Source organism: Abrus precatorius, unplaced genomic scaffold (genome assembly GCF_003935025.1).
Source record: "Abrus precatorius isolate BTA unplaced genomic scaffold, Abrus_2018 Scaffold7, whole genome shotgun sequence".
Lineage (NCBI taxonomy): Eukaryota > Viridiplantae > Streptophyta > Magnoliopsida > Fabales > Fabaceae > Abrus > Abrus precatorius.
This window is the reverse complement of record NW_020874417.1, coordinates 32,527,012-32,549,162: the sequence shown is the minus strand read 5'-3', so window position 1 is coordinate 32,549,162 and position 22,151 is coordinate 32,527,012. Positions and strand designations below refer to the sequence as shown.

The 22,151-nt window shown below is 29.1% G+C and overlaps 4 protein-coding genes across 4 annotated transcripts; 2 read left to right on the top strand and 2 right to left on the bottom strand.

The window, feature by feature from the left end:
* The first annotated feature begins 3,862 nt into the window (after positions 1 to 3,862).
* Positions 3,863 to 7,305, top strand: LOC113870960 (transcription factor LAF1-like). The gene is made up of 3 exons (XM_027507571.1): positions 3,863 to 3,998; positions 5,823 to 5,952; positions 6,750 to 7,305. Exons 1-3 carry the CDS (start codon positions 3,863 to 3,865, stop codon positions 7,303 to 7,305), a joined length of 822 nt encoding a protein of 273 aa, XP_027363372.1.
* Positions 7,306 to 8,657: 1,352 nt separating this feature from the next.
* LOC113870961 (25.3 kDa vesicle transport protein) lies at positions 8,658 to 10,496 on the bottom strand. Its single transcript, XM_027507572.1, has 5 exons — positions 10,264 to 10,496; positions 9,783 to 9,943; positions 9,487 to 9,630; positions 9,315 to 9,382; positions 8,658 to 8,948 (listed from the first exon to the last, which is right to left on the bottom strand). Exons 1-5 carry the CDS (start codon positions 10,452 to 10,454, stop codon positions 8,841 to 8,843), a joined length of 672 nt encoding a protein of 223 aa, XP_027363373.1. The 5' UTR covers positions 10,455 to 10,496; the 3' UTR covers positions 8,658 to 8,840.
* Positions 10,497 to 14,041: 3,545 nt separating this feature from the next.
* Positions 14,042 to 15,976, top strand: LOC113871816 (transcription factor MYB41-like). The gene is made up of 3 exons (XM_027508914.1): positions 14,042 to 14,174; positions 14,771 to 14,900; positions 15,310 to 15,976. Exons 1-3 carry the CDS (start codon positions 14,042 to 14,044, stop codon positions 15,974 to 15,976), a joined length of 930 nt encoding a protein of 309 aa, XP_027364715.1.
* A 771-nt stretch (positions 15,977 to 16,747) lies between these two features.
* On the bottom strand, positions 16,748 to 20,672 carry LOC113872515 (remorin-like). Its single transcript, XM_027510125.1, has 5 exons — positions 20,276 to 20,672; positions 18,959 to 19,015; positions 18,777 to 18,864; positions 17,851 to 17,932; positions 16,748 to 17,228 (listed from the first exon to the last, which is right to left on the bottom strand). Exons 1-5 carry the CDS (start codon positions 20,460 to 20,462, stop codon positions 17,034 to 17,036), a joined length of 609 nt encoding a protein of 202 aa, XP_027365926.1. The 5' UTR covers positions 20,463 to 20,672; the 3' UTR covers positions 16,748 to 17,033.
* Positions 20,673 to 22,151: the final 1,479 nt, after the last annotated feature.

Genomic DNA, 22,151 nt, shown 5'->3' with positions numbered 1-22,151 from the left:
TCCTCAATTATTGTACCCAGTTAAATGATAGTGTAAAATATATTTTAATTAACTTTTATTTTTATATTAAATTTTAATTTAAGTGAACAAAATCCATGTAATGCATAATAAACTTGCAAGTTACTTAAAAACAACTATAGAATACTTTTTTATATTTCTTATATGATAAATATTTGGGTTAAATATGTTTTGTATCTTTAAAAATATGATTTGTTTTAGTTAGTCCAAATAAAAATAATTATTTTTTAATCTCGTAAAAATAAAAAATGCGTGCTTTTAATATATAGTGAGGGATCATAATAATAAGTGCGGAAACTAAAATGAATATAATTTTTATAATAGCTAAAACAAAAAGCTATCATATTTTAAGGATTAAAAACATATTTCAGCTTAAATAATTTTATTTTTGTAATTAATATCATACTCACACTCGTTATCATTCCCTTTTAAGATGGTCAAGTTCTCTCTTTTAGGTGCAGTTAAGTTATGTCTGGTCCCTTTTCTTCTCTCTTAAGACCAAAGTTTAACATCGATAACCTTAGTTACAATTGCAAAAGACAACAATTGTGAGATTCCCTTTTGCCCTACAAGATAATATAGTCCACAGATAATTATTCTTCTTCCTTTCCACTAGTTTATGCAGAAGAAAAAACACAGTAGACCACAGCGTGCTTCAAGTTTTGCTACATGAAAATACCCTTTTGAACTTTTTGGGACGCCTACAGTTTTGTTGGGTTATTTGATTACAACTCTTTGAAAGTTCATTGTAGGTTTTAGACTTAAAAGTCCTTAGGAGTTAGGAATATCCATCTTATTAGTCTATTTAAAGGGCAATTAGAGAAGTCCTTGTGTTTCTTTGTTCTCATCAATATTATATAAACATCATTTGTCAAATTGAACAACAGTTCTTGCTAATTAGAGGAGGCCAACCTTCAACCATGCGTGACAATTTTTTATCCCCATTCAACTATGTTTTTTTCTTTGTTAATGAAATTGTAATCTGGCAAGGGGACTTAAGTGTGGTATATTAGTTAAATATACAAATAAAATATTGTTTTGATTATATATTGAAGAAGCGAATTGTCCAGTTCTCAACAATAATTGTGATTCCTTGTTGATCTCTGCAAGACATTAATTGATTGAATAATCTCATATTCGGAATAATGTAATACAAACATATACGACACGCTTGGGAATTTCATTACCAACGCTGTACCTTTGTCTTGTCTCAGTAGGATTCCTGTGTTCTTTGAGGATCGTTTTCTTAGTCAATGACTTGTTTTGGTTGGGTATATGCCTGATTGAAGGGACACTACCAACTCCAAGATATGTACATACATGGGGCACTCATCTCATCAGATTCTATTCTGAAATTCTAGTATCAAACATGATCATCCTTCTTCTCTGGAACAAGTTAGGTATACATGTGCATATACCAACTAATAATTTATTTTTAATATTATTATTTTATCACTGTGAGACATGAGGATTAAGAATTAACAATGACCACTATATGTAGTCATTCCTTTTTCTCTTAACTGTGAAGCCAGTTTTTTCTTTTTTTAATCTATAAAACTTTATATATAACTTCTGAATATACATTTTTGAATGAGAATGGTTTTTTAAATTTTTGTGAATGAACATATTTTTAAGATTTAATTCTCTTTTTCTTTATATCAAGTAAGTTTTTTTCTAAATGAAGCATTTACTATTCAATTCAATTTAATTTTTTATAATTTATTTTTCATTTAAAGAATTTCACTTTATTTTTTTAATATAATAAAATATTAATTATTAATAATTACAATATTTTTTATTTTTAAAGTTACACAATTTATTAAATTTTAAAATAGTTATACAATATATTTTTTATAATTTATTTACAAATATTTTAATTTAATAGCACACAAAAAAATCAATAGTATCAAATTTAAATTTGTTGATTTTGTGGAAGGAAATGATCTACAATATTGTTATAATTTTCTTGAGCAAAAGGTTTTTCATGATCAATATGCAGTTTTAAGTGATGAAGATTGTTGCACCCATTTCACACGAAATTTACTGTTGTTATCCTTTGGTTGTCCACCATTAATGCAGTCATCGTCTATCTGCCAAATTGTACAAACTTTACTCTTCCAATAATGCAACCGTAATGGGTCTAATGAGGACAATTTTTCTTTTGTAGCAACTTCAGCAGCACTGCCTTACATTCTTCACGCTTACCTGATTCCCTGTTCCTGCCATTTATTTCATCAACTTCATACATCACCCACTCAAAGAGTACAAAACGGGTTTCTTATCTACATAAAGCCAGTATTAAATTTTTATTTTAAAAAATAATTTATCACACAAAAATAAAAAAAATATAATAAATATTTCTTTTAATAAAAGATTATTATGTTTAAATTCTTAAATTAACTTAGATTTTATGTTAATTAAATATATAAGAATTTGATTTCTATGTCAAAAGGAGAAAAAAAGGAATTTGATGAGTTTTCTTTATAGTTTTTGTTGTTTTATTTAATTCAAGTCTAGTCTTTGTTTTTGTTAATCATTTCGGCTATTCCTTTAAATTTACAAGCATAATTTGGCCTTTCTGTTCACCAGTCACGTTTTGCCAAAATTAATAACTAAATGGATATTATCCAATTCTACAGTGGACACCATTTAAAGGAAAATTGAACGAGCAGCATCAACACAAACATGATTCTTTATCATTTATTGTCTGAGTTGAAATTGGGTTATGCAGTTCATGCAACTTTAAAAGGCAGGGTTGCAAAACCCCCAATATGATTAAAATCAAAATTCATAGTCTAGAAAGCACGTTTACTTACAGGAGTTGAAGCTTACAACATTAAAATGAACTTTATTTTTCGGATGTTAATGGTAAAAAATGAACACATGCATGTTTTCCTACATTTTTTTTTTATGTATTTATAGGTTACAACAAGTTACACTTTAAAAAATGTGATTACTGATGATCAAGGTTTATGCTATGCAGTAGTTTGTAGTTGCTCTTAGGGGGTAGAGAATGTGTCGGCATGAGGCAAATGTTGACTTGAATTAGCCTTAGTTATTAGGTGTACTGGCTCAATGAATAGTCTCCTCCATGGCTGCATCGGTATTATTACCTCATTATCATTCAGTCCAACTGGCTAGAGAATAAAATGAAGTTTCATCAGTTAGATTAATTTATGTTGTAGGTGAAGACTGAACACTCTTCTCATGTCTCTAACGAAGCCTTTCACATAAAATAATCCTGTCATATAAGGTAAGGGGAAAGAAAAGAAAAGAAAAAGAAAGACTAAATACAATAAAGACACCATCTAGTGTTTTATCGTGTGGCCTTTAATGTGATTTAGTTTTGGTAGAATTTGTCATGAAAAATGTTTAAAATATGCAATTTGAATGCACAAACAAACTCCATCAATATTGTACGAAAAAATAAATCATGTAACTTTTTGAGTGTTTTGAACACGTGATCTAGTAAAATTGATAGAGGATGGCAAAGTAGCAAGCAATGCCACCATAAGTTCCAACATTTTCCAAGTTGGCACCCTTTCAGTTTGTAAAGGTGAATTTCAGTAACACGTTTTCAGCTCTTGGGGCAGGGCAGAAATTTTTTATTTAATAGAAGTTTCTTGGTTTATACAATTTATTTTGTAACTTCAACGCTTTTGTGAATAGGTTATGGGAAAATGCACAAGCACGACTATTTCCTGCTTTATAATATATATATATAAGTTTGTTTGTGCACTGTTTCCCTACCAAATATTTTTCTCTCCCTCCCTCTTAGTGTATTTTGTTCTAGAGAATTGATTCAAGCTTAACATTGGAGTGAGTTTCTTTGAGGCAAAGTACAATGGGGTGTCAGCCACTAGAAAAGGCAAAACCAAAACATAGGAAGGGGTTATGGTCACCTGAAGAAGACAATAAGCTCAGAAACCACATCCTTAAACATGGTCATGGTTGCTGGAGTTCTGTCCCCATTAAGGCAGGTTAGTTTCCTTCTTCTTCCCTGTTTGTCAAACATACGACACTGACATATTCCTGATAGATACTTGGAAAAGGGGCATTATTCCTTACTCTATAGTACTGTCATGTTATTAAATTGAGACATCCTTGGTTTTCTTGAAAAAAATGTTCCTCTTCTTTGGTTTGAAAAATATGCCTACAGGTTGTTTGTACCCAGTTAAGCTGTCAAATGGAAATGTGGGTATTTCCTTGATTGTAACACCAATAAATTTGAGATGTTTTAGCTAAGTTTTTCTTTACCCTTGATTTGAGTTAATTATAATGAATTTTCCGATCAATTCTGGGTAAGAAAAGGTGATGTATTGATAAGGAAAATAATACTTTTAAGCAGAGGTGTTTGAGGCACAATCAGAAAATGATTAAATACGAACAGATAATATAAAAATCTTTTAAGTAAAATATTAGTTTAAAGTTATGTATAAAATTTTGGTTCGATTTAGATGTGATTCGTTTTTTAAATCTGAACTCGAAAATCAATCGAACTCCATCGTTTTTTTTTTTTCATTTTTATTCAGTTTCATTTTTTTAGTCTTAATTATATTGATTTAGTTGTGATCATACCTTGCATAATTTTAAAATTTTTCTGTTCTAAATTTTCATTTGATCCATAAAATTGAGCGCAAAATTGAAATTGGACCTTTAAATTTTAATTTTGAAATTTTTAATTTTTTTAGAATTGAAATATAAAATTTTAAGGCCCAATTTTATATAATTATAATACAACTTAAAATTTTTTTTAATTTTTAATTCATGTCTCTTAGTCATAATTTGTTACCTTATTTTTATTCTGTAAAATTATTGTTTCATGCTTCTATTATCAATATCATTTTTAGTGCTATAATTATTACTATCATCATTATTCTAACTAAATTAGTATTTTTATTATTATTATTATTATTATAGTTAATACTGTGTCAATATTAGTATTATTGTTATTGTTTATACAAATCAAAAAATTTTGCTCAAAGTTAATGTAACTTGATCCATAACTAATCTTAATTAGAGGCATTTAACTAAAAAAATAAAAATAAAAATAAAATTATGATTTTATATATTTTTACAAAACCCAAACATAGAAAATATGATTTTAAACTAATTCCCATTCTAATAAAATTTAAATAGAATTATAGTTAGACCCTAAATAGTCCATGTGATGAAGTCAACTTAAGAGTTTGGACAAGATTTGTGAGGATAAGTCTACCCTAGTATATGTACTTTTATTCATATAAAATTGTTTAAATCTTTTTTAGTTGCAACACTTACTTTTTTGAAATTTTAGATTAAATTAATATTTATTTTATTTTGTATTACTTATTCATTTAAAATACATTTTTACTTTTTTTTATTGATCTAATCATTTCTATTTGATCAATATTAGGCATAATGGGATAATATTAAATCAGAAATAAAATAATTTTTATCAATAAAATAATTTTTTAATACTTTTAAAAATTAAAAGTTATAAATGCTTATATTTTTATATTATTTTATTATTCTATTAATTAAACTATTTTTATCTAAATTATTTTTAACTTATTTTCATCACATATGTTTGAAAATACACATGAAATGCAGGACTTGCTAGTTATTAAATTTTCATAATCTTCCTTGCTAAAGATAAATAAAATATTTTGACAATTCTGGCTTCCTTAATTTTAACACCTTATGGCAAACTACTCTGCTAGTAATAATCAAAATGTTAAAAGTCAAACCTATAGCAATTTGTATTTCATTTTTCTTTTTTTAATGTTTACCTGATACCTATGGGCAATTGCATTTATGTACAGGCTTACAAAGGAATGGAAAGAGTTGCAGACTAAGGTGGATTAACTATTTAAGGCCAGGATTAAAGAGAGGGAAGTTCAGCAAACAGGAAGAGGAAACAATCCTGACCCTTCACCACATGTTAGGCAACAAGTAAGCGAGAAGATAAATCTTCTTTCACTTTATCAATTTTTAATATTTTCAATTTTATGAGCAAGTTGATGTGAAATAAGTAAATTTTGTAATTTTCTGTCTAAAATATTGATCCACACTTGTCAGGAGTAGGTGTTAATAAATATCTCTTACTTAAATAAAAAAAACATGGCCTCCATTTTGATATTGGAGTCTTAAGTTAAAGAATGTAATTGGATTAAGAGTAGTTTCTTATTCAATTCTATTTCATAGAAGCAACTGGGTCCTTTGTAAACAAAAAATAAAAGGAAGAAATGATAGGTTAGTCAAACCTTGAATTGGCTTGGATGGCATGCTCCTTTTTTTAAAGAGGGATGAGCATTGAAAACAAAAAAGTCTATTCTACTATTCTTCAGTTCTGTATATTTGATTTAAATCTTGCTCAACGTTATTTGTCCATTTTATAGCGTCCCTTCATATATTCCAATAAGTTATCATCTATCATTTTACTATGAAAACAAATTATTCACATAAAGAATGTGCATGTGCTTTTGGGAGCTTGGTAACATTAATTCACAGCTGCCATCCCGAAACTTAGAACACAAAGTCAACACTACTTTCCGATTAATAAAGAAAGGAGGAATAAAATAAGATGAAATTAAATAGTATTTTTCAAAATATACATGTCACTGTGGAGGATGATTTGTAGGCTGAAATAATATACATTTTTCATAAAATAATGCTGGGTAAATTCTTAACTATAATTTCTTCCCCTTTCAATGAAGACTGATAAGATCAACTTGAATACTATTGGCTAGGTGGTCACAGATATCACAGCATTTGCCAGGAAGGACAGACAATGAGATTAAAAACTACTGGCATTCATATTTGAAAAAGAGAGTAGCCAAAGCTAAGGAAATGGAATCTCATAACCAAATTCAGTATGCTAGCTCAAGCTCAGACACCAAGGACTCTTCACCCTCTCTCCAAAAACTTGCAACTCAAGGCCCACAGAACTATAACTTCACCAAAGAGGCCCATCAAAGCTCCTTACCCAAATTGTTATTTGCTGAGTGGCTTTCTCTGGATCATGTACATGATGTGAACACTGCAAATTCAGTTGACTCTATGGTCTTGAGGAATGGATTTGATCAAAATTCAACTTTTCAAGATGCTACAATGCATGATATGTCAGAGGGACCCTTCGGTGAAGAGTATCATAAATGTCTAGCTAACATTTCAACCCCTGAAATGTTCAATTCACAGCTGAAGTTTGCAACTCAAATGGTGGAAAATGGCTTCATCCATTGTATACCTGGGGTTGACTTAAGTAGCAATTTCAGCATGAGCAATGATGCAATAATGTATGTATGAGAGAGAAGTTCCTGAGGCTTGTCAGCAAGGAATAATATTTTCTAATTATACAAACTGAAAAAATCAAACTTCAGCAATATAAAATAATACTTCAATTAAAAGTTGTATGTACTATACTCCTACCCAATTCAAATGAGTTCAATAGAATGCCAGACACGCGTAATTAGTTGTTATTTTCCAGACAGAGTTGTCTTTGCATACATGTGTGTAATTTCGTTTCAGATTAGGAAGTCAACTTCTAGTGGTCTTCAATGTTTTTGCTGTAAATGTTAGACTTTTATGGGATTGATTTAAGTGCTAAATGAAATAATGTGTTGAGATTTGGTCGTGACTCGTGACACCTTTAATACCTCAATAAGGTAGCCAACTAAAAATAAGCACTAACTTTTTAATGATGGTTTGATTCGAAGAGGATCAATTCAGGTGTTTGAGGTCTGCTGCAAATCTGAAGCTCCACATGAGTACATGCCCGATTTTGCAATCTAAACGCAAATTTATTATTCGCTTGTTGTTGAACAATGAATAATACTTCTATAATTAACATGGGCATGTATGTGATTATGATTGTGAAATATCACGCTACCAACATAGACATAGCTGCTATACCAGATGATTGTCAAATGAAAAGGTTTCATACGTTAACTATGATGTTAACATCTAGCCAATCAACGGCAACCAGATTTTACTTTGGTGTAAGAGGCCATAAGAATGAGAGTTAAAGATAAAACTACAATGATCTTTTCATTTTTTACTAAAGTAATGCACCATATCAGTCCTCCTCAAGTTATAATTAGTCCCTCAAATTACTAAATATCAGTTATTTTAGTCCTTTTTTTTGGGTACTTTTTATCACAAAAATAATCACGATTTGACAAATCTATTAACTAAATTGATCGGTGTTTGTAATTTCATAGATTAATTTGTACATTACTCCTTATTACTATGTCAGATTAAGACTCATGGCTATGCCTTAGAAATCAGGGTATGAATGCTTTAAAAGTTTCCCTTAGAAAAGATTCTTGCTCAATTGACTCTGAATAAACTGAAGGTATTTCAGATTCCGATATTATATCAGCATGGGTAGCACAAGGTGTCTTTTAGCGCATTTAAGGGTTAAAGGACGAAAATTTTCAAACCATTGGTTCTGTCATCTACTACCCAGATTCTCATTTCTATTAGTAAACCAAATACATTTATACATCCGCATGCTTCAATAAATAGTTTATGAACACATTGATACATCTCCATACTTCATAAATAATTCATTTAAAACCAAAGATATCACTTTCAAGCTGGAGAGTAGAAACTCCGTGACAAATCAGAATTTTTCTGGTTCAAATTGTATCTCTATTTCTCTGTTTTTCCTGGATTGTGCTGGGAAGGCATGGCAGTGGGCCACTACATATCTTTATTTTTTCTCCAACATCAAAGTTGTGTCATATTTAATATTAGTGGGCCATGCATATCTTTAAGTCCTTCCACTTTTGCAGTTTTATGATATTAAACCATCATTTTTAGTCTTGGTCTGAGGAATGTCACCAACTTGAAATAATAAAGCTGTCTGTGAGGAATAAGCTAGCCCATAGAAGAGCCATTGATGTTATGACAATGATCATAATAGGGGTCCATTTCAACGCAATCACCTGTGTTCCAAAGAATAAAATGCACATTAACATACTTTTCTTCAAAAGTTTAGCCAACTTAGCCACACCATCATGTAATTTTCAATATATTTTAGTTAATGATAGAAAGTATGTTACAAAGGATGTTTTAGAGGGTTCTGTTGCTAATACTACCTTTTCTAATTGAAGAATGTTAATAACAAATTTTCGAATACTCCTTTTATTATTGACTAATATTTATTAAAAACTAAAAAAAAATATAAGAAAAAAATATTAATTTAAGAGTGAAAAAGAATGAAACTAGCATAATTTTTAATAAATTTTTGCTAACAGTGGAAGATGTGTTACAAAACATTCCCCTTTCTAATTTTCCACGAACTACCATACCTCAAGACATGGAGAACACCATATGGAGGATGCAGGTTGAGGTGTAACTGGTAACCTTCTCTTTGTTTCTGTCATTATAAGATATTGCCATGTGACCAAAAAATTGCATCGCTTTTTTTTCTTTTACTTTGTTCATGCTTCTTAGTGTAAAAAACGATAGGGGGAAACTCACCTGAATTTCTCCTCCTTTCTAAAATGTTGGACATGTCTTCGGTAACAACATCTAATTCTTGTTTCCGGTTAGCATTGAGCTTTGATAGGTTGGACTGGGTTCTTGTATCAATATATTGTCTGCTAATATTTGCAATTACACCATCTGACAAAGAAATTGTGATTTTTTTGGCACGTAAATGTGGCGAAAACAAATATTTCACAAAGTATATGTTGGGTTTCCTTAGTTACCGAACAGTAACACCAAGTGCTACACAATGATATCATTGTAACACACAAATGGTTCAAGGGAATTACCAAATTTGACAAAGCTGTAAGGCCTTGTGATTTTGCCTATGAGGGTTTTATCAAACCTCTCAAACTCCTTTTGTATATCTTGTAGGTAATGGAAAGCCAATTTTCTTGGGTACGTGGACTCACACAAGACAATGAAAACAACCCCATTCTCGACCAAGTAGCTTAATACCAAAAGAGTATAATCATAATCAAATTTATTGCATTACAACTTAAGAAACTAGAGGGAAGAAAAAATCAGAAAAGGCATGTTTCATTAAATTAAACTGTATGGGTTATATGAAATGCCAATAGACTCAACATAAACTCAATTCTTCATATTTCCTGAAAGATCAAATTAGCCTGTGATAAAGGACAAGTAATTAAAGAATACGAATCATAACAGAAAATTGCAAGCATGACAACTTCAACAATAAAAAAAAAAAACCAAAATTGAATTTGAAAGAAATTTAAAGAACAGAAAAAAAAAAAAAAAGGAGGATACTTGAAGCAGTAATGATCAATATGAACAGTCATCTTGGAAGCTGTCAATGCTCCCTTTGAAATTTCTTGGAGTATGAACTCTGCTTGTTGTCTGTAACATGAAAGATAGCCATTTTCTTGATTCATATATCTGAGTCCTTGTGCTAGAGGCAATCCATCGCTTACCCTTCCAACAATAGTTATCTTAACCATTTATTTGAAAATTTCTTTTATCTCAAAAACTGTATTGTTTCTCCTTTCTTAATGACTTGGATGGATTATTTGAAAGGTGTTTTTATAGAATGTGTGAGTTGAAGGAACGAGTCAGAGAACTTGGAAAAGAAGTTATTCCAAGTGTATGCAAAAGGAGCCATTATGGGTGGAGAAAAGATAATGGGTGGCAAAAGCTATATATGATAAACCCCTAAGAAGAATATGCATTTCCCTCCTTTAGCACCTTTTTCCATCTTTTCAATTGTCATGGTCTCATCCAAAAGTGTTACTTTTTGTTTTTTTTATTTTTGGGTGCAAGATGAGAATTGTCATTTGAGGAACCCATCATCCACAACTGCAAAAGATATTATTTACTTATTTATGATTAAAATATGTTAGAGTTTTAAAGAATTAAATAAAAATAACCAACAATTACTTATTTACACAATGTATGATTGAAAAAATATGAAAAAAAATTATAAATTACTTATATTTTGTTCAAAATCTTTGAAAGAAAAAAAAAGAGTTAAAACTTTTTCTAACTCAATTTTAATTTCTTTCACAAAAATACTTTTGAATTAATAATTAAAATTATTCATCATAAATACGTAATAATAAAGTTTACCTTATCCTTTGTTAAAATTATTTTTTTTCTCTGTTTTGTAACCAATACGTTTAAGTATTCGTTTAGTTTAAAATTAAATATCAATAAAAAATAATCGGAAGATTTATAAATTAATATAAATTATATATTTTATTAAAAATATTTTTATATTAAAAGTATAAAAAAATAACTGAAAAGAAAAAAAGAGCAAAAATAGTTGCATTTGGCGTCTATTGATGTTGCATGATTTTAAAACACTTCTTTCTCAAAAGAGCTGCAAAATGTATCACATTTGATAGAGTGATATGAACAATGAGATGACATATACGAGCAAACCTAATAAAATTATATTAAAATTTAAAAGCTCATTAGTCAAAATTAAGATGATGTTTCCTGAAACAGTTTGCAGTGAATCTGACTGCGGGGAAACGATGGAGACAAGTATAAGAGAATAAATTTAAATTTTATTTTATTTAGTTTAAAATTTTTGAAAAAATTATGAAACAGTGGTTTATTCAATTTAATTTAATTTTTATTATTAGAAAATTTTTAAAAAATAAAATAATATAATTTTTAAACTTTACTCATTAATTAATTTATAAATTTACATAAATTACTCACCACGATATTGTTATTGTACTCATTAATATTACCTCACGTTTCTTCTCTTCCATTAATATTTATAAAAATATAATCATATTATAATAAAAAATATATTTTAAATGATAAAATATTATTATAATAATTAATTAGAGTTTAATGATTGAAACTTTAATTCTTATCTCAATTTTAATTATTAATTTTTTAATTAATAATTATAATTCTAAAACTTATTTATAAGTCTTTTAATATCATTATAAATAATTTAATTAAAATAAATTTAAAAGGTCAGTCAATTTCTAAATTTTTTTATAAAACATTCTTTATTCTGAAACGAGATTTTGACGAGAATAATTTTATTTTATTTATTATATAATTTAAAATCAATCCTCTAATTATCTTTTCTACTTAAAATCCAACCATTCACATCATTCAATTTTTTAAAAGCTGAATAAATGAATTTATCTTCTACCAAAAATTATTAACCAAGACATCAAACTATAGTAAAAAAATCAATATTTTCTCTTTAAACATAAATATTGATTTCTAAACTTTTTTTTATCAATATATTTATAATCCTTCGAAATTTATCAAATTTTCATTAATAAGTTGATTTCTAATTTTTTTTTTAAAATCTTGTATCTATCCTAAATTTTAAAGTATTTAGATAAATAATAATAATAAATTAAAAGTTAAAATTTTTTTTACAAAGCTATTATTACTTAAACTTTAAAAAATCTGACTTGATTTGTTATATATACATACATATATATAATTAAAATTATACATAAATTTAAATAAAAATAATTATACCTAAATTTTATTTTAAAAAATACACTCATATTTATAAAAAAATTATTAAAATAATAATACTTAATTTTATTAAATAAAATTTTAAACTTAAATTTAATATAGAAAAAAACTTCATTTCAATTGCATACAATATTTTTTATTCAAATAAAATTTATCTTTTATAAAATACAACAATGATAAATTTTTATTTTATTATGTAAAGTTAGTTACATAAATGATATTATACTATTTAATTTAAAATTATTTTAAAAAAATATTATTTATTATGAAATTTTAATTTTTTAAATATTTTTTACAAAATTAAATATTATATAATTAATCATTGTCACTAATATTATAAGTAAGTTCAAATTATCTTATTTTCTCTTCAATAATATTATTTGCAATATTTTTTAAATTATCTTATTTTCTCTTCAATAATATTATTTGCAATATTTTTTATAAATATATATAAAAATAAAAAATACGCATATATATATATATAAAAGACATGATCATCTTACAAACTATACTAAATTTAAATTTTTTATTTAACTTATATTTAAGGATATAAGTTAAATAAAAAATTTAAATTTAATGTAAAATTTTTTAAATTTATACTAATATATATATATATATATATATATATATATGAGATATTATTTAACTTAAATTTAACCTCTAATAATATAATAAATTATAATTTATTAAATTTAAATTAAATAAAAAATTGATATATATCTATCTATATATATATACACGGTGTGAAAAGGTAGGAAAGCAAAGAAGGGTAAGGAGAAGGCACGTTGACTGGGGAGGCAGTTCAGAACATAAATGCACCTCGTCAAGACCGTCTTCACCTTAACCAATAAACATTCATTAGATACTCATTCATTCATATACATATGCTGCTTCTTCCTTCCCATCACTATTCACTCTCTCTTGTCTTTTCTTCCACCGCTCCCACCTTTTCTTTCTTTTCAACCCAAAACATAACTTCACTCTCTCTTTCTGCTTTTCTTTTGTTGTCTACACTCTCACCTCAAATCATCCATCACAGTTGCATTGCACTCATGTGGAGGGAGGGATTCATTCTTATTTATTTGGGCTGCACCCTTTTCTCTTCCCTCGTTTTCTGCATCTGAAACACTCCTCTTCACCCTGCACTGACGCCTCAGTGGTGCTTATCTGCCACCCTTTTTCCACCACCATCTTCTCTTCTCTTCAAATTATGCCACTTTCTTATTTCTGAGCTTCTGATGCCTATATATAACTTTTTATATTGCCATTAAGAACCAAAGGCCCATTGTGTTACAGGGTATGTATGTTTTCTTTTTTCTTTTTTACTGATAAATATGACCCTCTTGTGGACCTTTAAGCCGCCTAATTGTCCTACACACACATGCATTTAATTCATATGTGTCCTTCTTCCCTTTCCTTCTGCAACACTCTTCTTCTTCTTCGTCTCTCTCTCTCTCTTATGCACCCTCCTCTAATTCTTATCATCGTTTTGTGCAAGGTTATTATCAAAAGCACGAGGTTAAAACAAAACGGTGTTTTTAGTGTTGTGGGGTGGTGATGAGTGGTGAAGATGGGTAAAGCACCCTGTTGTGAGAAACATGGAGTGAGAAGGGGGGCTTGGACTCCTGAAGAAGATGAAGCCTTGGTTGAGTACATCAAGAAGCATGGCCATGGAAGTTGGCGTACACTCCCCAAGCATGCAGGTGCAAGTTCTAATTTTTACCAGCTTTTGACGCTAGGGAAGAATAGGGCTTATGGAGAAATAAATTTCATTGTATGTTGTTGTTTCTTAGCACTGAAATTTTCATTTTCTTTAAGGATTTATATATTAATTCATTGAAAACTCTCTGTTTATCCTTGAAGAAACCTCAATCACAATGGGACTTTGTTTTCATAACGAAGATAACCTGCTTGTTGCTTTTGGCAGTGTGCAACTTTTTCATGTTATCATGTTTTTCTTTTTGTTGTTGTCAAATACAGTTCCTTCCTTCCTGCAGATGAATCAACAATGGAATAATTTTAATGTTAAATTGTTAATCTACTTAATCGTCATTTCATACCGGCTTTGACCAAGTTAATTGCTATTTGCATGCAGAGTTCTATTTTGCATTATATTTTGTTTCAGTTATGCTTTGCTCTATGAAAATGATTTTCAAATATTGTGCTGGAAGGGAGGATTCGAATGCTATGTAAACGGTGATGTTTGACACCCTAGCCTGTAAGGAAGAAAGACGAAGATATGCTTATGTTTGACAAAAAAAAGAAAAAAAACATTTAATTAATGTATGTTTGCAAATAGGTCTCCTACGATGTGGAAAAAGTTGTCGGCTTCGGTGGATAAACTATCTTCGCCCTGGCATCAAGCGTGGTCCATTTACTAATGAAGAGGAAAATACTATTATTCAACTTCATGGCATGCTTGGCAACAGGTAGCCTATTCCTCCATTTGCTTATTTTCTTGAACACACACCATACAGCGCAATACCCTCTTTGTTGTTGCATGTTTTTAAAAGTATGAAGCCCTCAACTTTACTGGTTTTCAAATTCAAGTGGTTAGATAATTAGGGTCCAGGAAAAATGTTATCGCTTCCAATGGATAAAGTTTCAGTTTCAGTGCTCAATAATATTCTTATTTTACCATTCTTTTAATCCTTTTTGTCATCAGGATCCTTACATACTAATTAAAAGATAGAAGTAGGACTTTCATGTTTTATAACAATACCATAGACATTCACAGTATATTATATTTTTCTTGTACTTTAATATTTGGTTGTATTAATCTGTGCTTGTGATATTACATTCACTCTTCATATAACCAGTAACCATGCATTCTTCTAGGTGGGCTGCTATAGCATCCCAACTACCTGGAAGAACAGACAATGAGATCAAGAACTATTGGAACACACATCTAAAGAAGCGCATTCTTCGGTCATGTCATTCCCAAAGAGCAAAACAGCCATGTATCCTTCCTGATCAAAGGATTGCGAAGTCTGAATCTCCCTCTACGCGACACATGGTACAATGGGAAAGTGCTAGAGTTGAGGCAGAGGCAAGGTTGTCAATGGAATCCTCACTGCTCAATTCATGGTCAATGAATAACGCATGCCCTGATTACTTTCTTCAACTTTGGCATTCTGAGGTTGGACAGTCATTTCGCATGATCAAGGGAAAGGAAGGAATTGTGTGTCAAAGTCCTTTCTCACAACCATCATCCTCATCAAAGTTGGAGTCATGTTCAGATGTTTCATTGCAGGTGAAAAACACTGGAAATAGTTGTTACACTTACAATCCAATGCTTGAAGATGTCAACATGATTCAAGAACACACAAGTAGCTACAAACCAAAGCTTGAAGATGACACTGGTGGCTCAGAGTCAGGCAATTTTGAATTTCTCGACACTTCTGATTCTGCACTAAAGCACCTATTAGATATGCCTGATACTGATATAGGATTCTTGGAACACAATGACAATTTCCTGAATCTCCTTGACGGTACATGTGACTAAGATACTCTCCTTAATATTTCCTCAGGGAAAAGGCAATACTTTGAACTGATAGGAAAATTTTCCTTGCCTTTTATGATTTCTTCATTTTTGTAAATGCACTCACCGTGTAGCTGGTTTCCAACAGTGGGGTCCATGTTGGATAGTTGCTAGTTGGTTTTGAGAGGGAAAAAGGTAGATATAGGAATAGCTGCTAAAGTTGAAGTATACCTTCCACTTGATGGAAGTAGCTAAAAGTTAATGTTAATGGATTGAGTTTAAGATATTCACATCTTTCAACTTATGCTGCTTATGTGTATTTGTGGGCCGATTTTTTAAAAAAGTTTTGATGATGTGTTTTTCGATTCACAAGTACAGGGTTTAAATATGTCTAAATGAATTGGAATTTTAGTGTTGACATGGCAATAAATAAAAATTAACAAGAAACGCAGCCTAAACTATTGTATTTACACTATCTGACAATTATTTGATTAAACATTAAGTCCGTCGATACTGAATTTTCCTTTAATGAGAGTAAAGGTGTATTCAATTTTGAATTATAATAAGGTCACGTTAGATTATAAATACCATCAATTGTTCACTTCAATACAAGCTTACTTAAGAAGAATAATGTCCTAATTTGATTAATTATTACAATAATTTAATTTTAAATTAGGTATTATTTACAGAGTTATTTATTAATGTGGTAAAAGTCAATTTTAGATAAAAAATGATGGCCAGAAGATTGGTTCTTTCGGGTCAAGTTATATATTTTTATCAACTATCATACTGTCCAGTAAGGCAGAAGTATTTGGATAAATTGCCCCCCTCTGGGCCTGAAAAGGGTCAGTGGCCTAATGCTACAAGAAATTGGTATTACCCAAATTGAATAATTCAATTTCTTTTTATCCACAAAGTAATTGGTATATACATACATACCGACAGATCACTATGCACACATAATAAATGAACATGAAACTACAACTCACCAAAAGACAACCAAACCACACATGTACTGACATGAACTCAAAGAAAATACATAATAGAAATTATAATAATACAACATTTTTAATGAGGCTCCTTAGAAACAACCAAGGAGTTTCTTTGGGGCTGTTCCAGTTGCCCTGTACTTTGCAGATGTCTCCTCTGCCTTCAAGAAATCTTCCCCTTTTTTGGCCTCAATCATTGCCCTCTTTTCTTCAGCTTCCCGGTGGATTGTAGCTATTTTGTTTTTCAATTTCTCTGCATACTCTGCCTTTTTCTTCTCCAGTTGTTCCTACTCACAAACACAGTGAAAAGTCAATTTTTACTACCCATCTTTTGCCACATTCAATGTGCCTTAAATTTGGTGTATTTTTCTCTCAGCTCTGAACTTTTACACTCAAATTTTTATGCTTATATTATTTTTTCTTTCTTTTTCATTATATCATTTGTAATATTTATTATTATTTTTTCATTCCCTTCCTATCTCTCTTTTTATCTCCTAAGGGTACTATACACATGTACTGGGGTGTGCAAAAAATTCTTTTTGTTTTAAGTTGACCTAAAAATTAACATAATTTATCAAAAGAATATGCCGATTGCATTCGTATAAAATATAATATTTGGGGAGTATATAAGATCACTTTTCAGAGGAAAAATAACAATAGATTTTTGTTGTTGTGATTATTCTATTGTTAAAAATGGCTATTCAAGGATCACCCTGCCCCCAAAATCTTATTCTTTCAATTTCTGAGAGGGTGGGTGGATATATGTTTATTCAATGTTTCTTCATTCCCCTTCAAAAGTCAAAAACAAATTTAATACCAGTTCAAAAAATAATCAATAAGTGGACACAACATTTTGTACAGTTATCACCAAACTAATTACATTATTACTAATGAAATATATGTTCTTACTTCAATCCTTTTCAATTCAGCCTCCGTTGCAGCTTTTTTACAATTCTCCCATGCTGAAATGGCTGAAAGCTTTTTGTGAGCTCTGCTCATCAGATTCATTTAAATTAGTAAAAAAAAAAAAAAACTCGTTAGATGACATCAAAGAGCCAAATGACTTGATAAAATAACATGAACATCTGATGTTAACAAGCTAATTTGGCAAAATAAATAGCAGTCATATGTTTCTAATTAAAATTACATATTTAGATATCTTTTTCAAACTTAATTTCTCAGTGATCACGTTTTAATGATGTTATGCGGTGCCAGAATGTTTGCTTCCAAGAGAGTGCATTGCCAAAGATCAGGCCTGTTTCTATTCGATCTGAAAAGGGAATGTATTGAATTACAATAATAAATTTGATGTTTTGGTTTTTAGAATTTTTTTTTATTTTTAATTACAATAATTTCAACTTATTTTTATTTTATTTTCTGTTTTCAAATATTTGTATAGGAAATAGTGCAAAAATAAATTATTTTTACTATTTTTTATATAAAGCCTTAGGATTTATTAATATATTTAGTTCGTAAAAAAATGAATTTTTTTTATAATTTACATTATTCTATTATTCTTTAAAATATAATTAAAAAAATTATTAAAAAAATTCTAACTTCTTTCTAGTTTTTTTATTATATTTAGAATTTAAGAAATTTCTTTTATACCGTAATACTAATCCATTATAATAGAAGAATGTATATTGTAAAGAAGACTATTTAACTTAATTTATTATTTTTACTATTTTTTATATAAACTTTTGGAAACAGAGCAAAATAAAAAATATTTTTTTAAACCAAAATACCTAAAACAAAATAGAACTTACCCAGTTGTCCATATAAAATATGAAACTAGCAATAGCATAGATGGTTAAGCAAGTGGTGCAAGCTCTTACTTGTTCTCTGCTCTTGACTTTTCACTTTCTTCCCATGCTTTAATTAGTGACAGCCTCTTCTCTGTTGCAACTCTTGCGAGCACTGTATCTGAAGAAGAATGAGAAGACGTAGGATGTAATGTCAGCATATGAAATGCACAGAGGGAAATCAAGTCTCACAATGACAAACAAAACAAACACACCTCGGTTGACAGAGCCCTCAATTGGTTTCTCTTCAGCAACTTCATTAGATTTAGGTTCTGACAGTAACCAAATTAACAACAACAAACAATAAAATCAATGTAATTGTTATGTTAAACCATTTATAGGAATAAGATATTAATAAGAATGTGCATTGTGGTGAACTAAAGAGACAAGTATTTTTCCTTAGTATAATATTTGTTGAGAAATAGAAGGGAAAAAAACAAGAGAAAAGTGCAAGTAATAGTGGTTAAATAAACCTGAGTGCTCATGCAAGGCAAATTAAAAACTCTATTCTCTCTTGCACTCATTCAATTATTGAAATGTGTAGCTCAGATTTCTGTCTAGTTTACTGAAACAAAATTTTAAAACTGTCAGAAGCTGGTTTACGACATTAGCCATGATTAAACCAAAAGTATATGTATAATTGAATTCCAAGGCCATGTGAAGGTGATTTGTGAATAGATGAAAAATATGAACACATGGTTAACTAAAAAAATATCAACATGGATGATCTTAAAACCATTAAAAAGGAAATAGTTTCCAAATCACAAGACCAAGCTGAGATGCTTCTTCATTTGAATCTACACATATTTTGGGCCTAAATACGCAAAACTGGATCTTTAATTGAGTGCCATAATCTTAATTAGCTTGCAGTTGGATAGTTATATATACACACAGTAATTCGGATATATGACCCTTTCCAGTAGAATTACAACCGAAGTTCCAGCTAAAGGAAACAGATAAAAGCACACAAAAAATAAGAAAAACACGAAAAAATCAAGCATGCCTTTATTTTCTGTTGAACTTTTTTAAAGCCCCTTTATGCAATTCGTTAGGACAAGCCACAATGCTTTTCTTACTGAAAAAAAAAAAAAGGGAAATAAAAAGAACAAAAATTTCCCTGCAATTAAAACTAGTTTACAAACACTGTTTACAATTGTTTAAAAAATATAAACAAGACGACAGAAAAACAAACATGAGACGTTAAAAAAACAATATTGCCATAAAAACTAATTTTTTTTTTCAAAAAAAAAAACTCTACTGTTTCGCTAACATCTTTCATAAATAATATCATAGAATCGATTTCTCTTATACTAAAAATCATGATGTAACTCAAAAGAAATTAAGAACTGGTAACCGATTAAAAAAGTAATAAAGATACACAGATAGATAAGCAATAACTTATTGTTTTTGTGATTTGAAATCATGGTGTAGCCAACCATACAGATACATAATATGAATGATATGATAAGATCACCCTTCTGGTAGCAAATATTGAATTAACGACAAGAGAAAGGAGAATCATAGTGTCATACTCTCAACTATGGCAAGAGCTTTGGAGTCATCGGGAGGAGAGGGTTGTGGAATTACAGATTTCTCCTCAGCCACATCCTCCTTGGGAAGATCATGAACAACAACAGGTTCAGATTGGGGTGTAGTCTCAGTTGGAGCAGGTTTCGATGGTGATTCGCACTCTACCTTTTTGGGCTGTTCATCAGTCATTTTTTCTAGCACTGATAATTTGGAACTCTTAGCAGAAACCAGAAAGACGAAACTCTGAGTTATTTAGGAGAAGCGAAGAAGGAAGAGAAGAGGGGTTGGTTGGGATATTATGGTTGAAGGAAGGTAACTGTTAACTGCAATTCCAAAAACTTAGCTGGGTGGGTGCGGTAGGTACAAGTGCCCTCTTATGAGTTGGCACAGCACACGAATAGAGACACTCCTCTGCGCCGTAATTTATATATTTCCATACTTTTTTTTTTATTTCAATATCTACAAAGAAAATTATTTAATAATTGAATTTTATAATATTTAATAACAATTTATTTAAACATATTTATTATACTTTTATATGTTTAATATACTTTTTTTTTATAAAAACATACTTTAGATGTTTAACAACAAAACCAATAAATAAAATAAAATTTCAACGTGTTTATGACAAAGAATTGTCCAAACAGTACTGCATAAAGTGCCCTATATTATCTTTTTTACTTGGATTGATCCGCTACTATTAAAATTAAAAAACTGCAGAGGCATGTAGTAAAAATTCTAAAGTTTATCATTTGTAATAAAATATTTTTTAATGTGTCAAATGACACACAATAAAAAAATTAATAAATAATAATTTGTTATTAAAATTACAATATATAAGATTATCAAGACATGGAATTATATATAAGAGGATTCAAATCTTTCTTATTTATTTTTATTCGTTTATTTACTGTGATTCGTGGAGATTCTTTAATTTCATCTTTTATGTGGGGCCTAACTTGTAAAGATGCTCGTTGTCTCTTGCAATCAATCATGGTTAATTACATTAATTGGTTAATTTCCTCCTAAACTTGTAAAACCACCTTTCCGTAATTCTAAATGCTATTTTTACTTTTTTTTTACCTTTATTTTTTGTGTTGAGTTTAAGTATATAAATATAATAAATTTTATTAAAATTTAATATTATTTTCCTTGTAGTGAAAAACATGGGTTGGACATGTAGGGATATTGTCGAAATTTAGATTTTATTCCAACTCACAAATGTATGGTCATGCACAATTTGGTGATTATGTCACTGTCTCAGTTTCTGACAGATTTTTTTTCGTCCTAAGTAATCATTTTGTATGAATTATGAGTTTTCTTATTCTCTATTGGAGAAAGAAAAATAACAGTTTTACCGTTAACTATTGCGTGCACGTAAACACAACGAATTTGGAGTCATTGAAGTCACTTTTTTCAACATATCTTAGGATCAATTTAATTTAATCAATCCAAATTTATATCCTTTCAAGATTGAAATACTTGTCTTAAATTATTCCTTTTTTTATGTGGTTACTAACTGAATATTATAATGATTCAAATACACCAAATATTTTCAAACGGCTCCACAATTTATATAAATAAAAATGGGACACTTTTTAAAGCCAAAAAAATACATTTAGTTCAAGAAATGAATGCCATTACTGTAAATGTTATAACTATTAATGAAAAATTTATTAACACAAATTTTATAATAAATAAAAATGAATAAAAATGTTATAAATTAAATGAATAAAAATGTTCATTGTTACGAATAATTAAGAAATACTTTATCAACACAAATTTTATAATAAATAAAAATATAAAATAATTTTAGTAATTAATACATATAAAAATTATTTTTTATAATTAAGAAAAATTAGTTATCATTTCAAATAA

Bases quoted from the DNA above. Each gene is read 5' to 3' on its own strand.
- LOC113870960 (XM_027507571.1), top strand. From the start codon at position 3,863: ATGGGGTGTCAGCCACTAGAAAAGGCAAAACCAAAACATAGGAAGGGG. The intron at 3,999-5,822 runs GTTAGTTTCCTT...ATTTATGTACAG, and splicing joins TTCTGTCCCCATTAAGGCAG to GCTTACAAAGGAATGGAAAG. The intron at 5,953-6,749 runs GTAAGCGAGAAG...ACTATTGGCTAG, and splicing joins CACCACATGTTAGGCAACAA to GTGGTCACAGATATCACAGC.
- LOC113870961 (XM_027507572.1), bottom strand. From the start codon at position 10,454: ATGGTTAAGATAACTATTGTTGGAAGGGTAAGCGATGGATTGCCTCTA. The intron at 9,631-9,782 runs GTAATTCCCTTG...TTTCTTTGTCAG, and splicing joins TTACAGCTTTGTCAAATTTG to ATGGTGTAATTGCAAATATT. The intron at 8,949-9,314 runs GTATGGTAGTTC...TTTGGAACACAG, and splicing joins GGTGTTCTCCATGTCTTGAG to GTGATTGCGTTGAAATGGAC.
- LOC113871816 (XM_027508914.1), top strand. From the start codon at position 14,042: ATGGGTAAAGCACCCTGTTGTGAGAAACATGGAGTGAGAAGGGGGGCT. The intron at 14,175-14,770 runs GTGCAAGTTCTA...GTTTGCAAATAG, and splicing joins TACACTCCCCAAGCATGCAG to GTCTCCTACGATGTGGAAAA. The intron at 14,901-15,309 runs GTAGCCTATTCC...GCATTCTTCTAG, and splicing joins CATGGCATGCTTGGCAACAG to GTGGGCTGCTATAGCATCCC.
- LOC113872515 (XM_027510125.1), bottom strand. From the start codon at position 20,462: ATGACTGATGAACAGCCCAAAAAGGTAGAGTGCGAATCACCATCGAAA. The intron at 19,016-20,275 runs GTATGACACTAT...GGTTACTGTCAG, and splicing joins AGCTCTTGCCATAGTTGAGA to AACCTAAATCTAATGAAGTT. The intron at 18,865-18,958 runs GTGTGTTTGTTT...ATTCTTCTTCAG, and splicing joins TGAGGGCTCTGTCAACCGAG to ATACAGTGCTCGCAAGAGTT.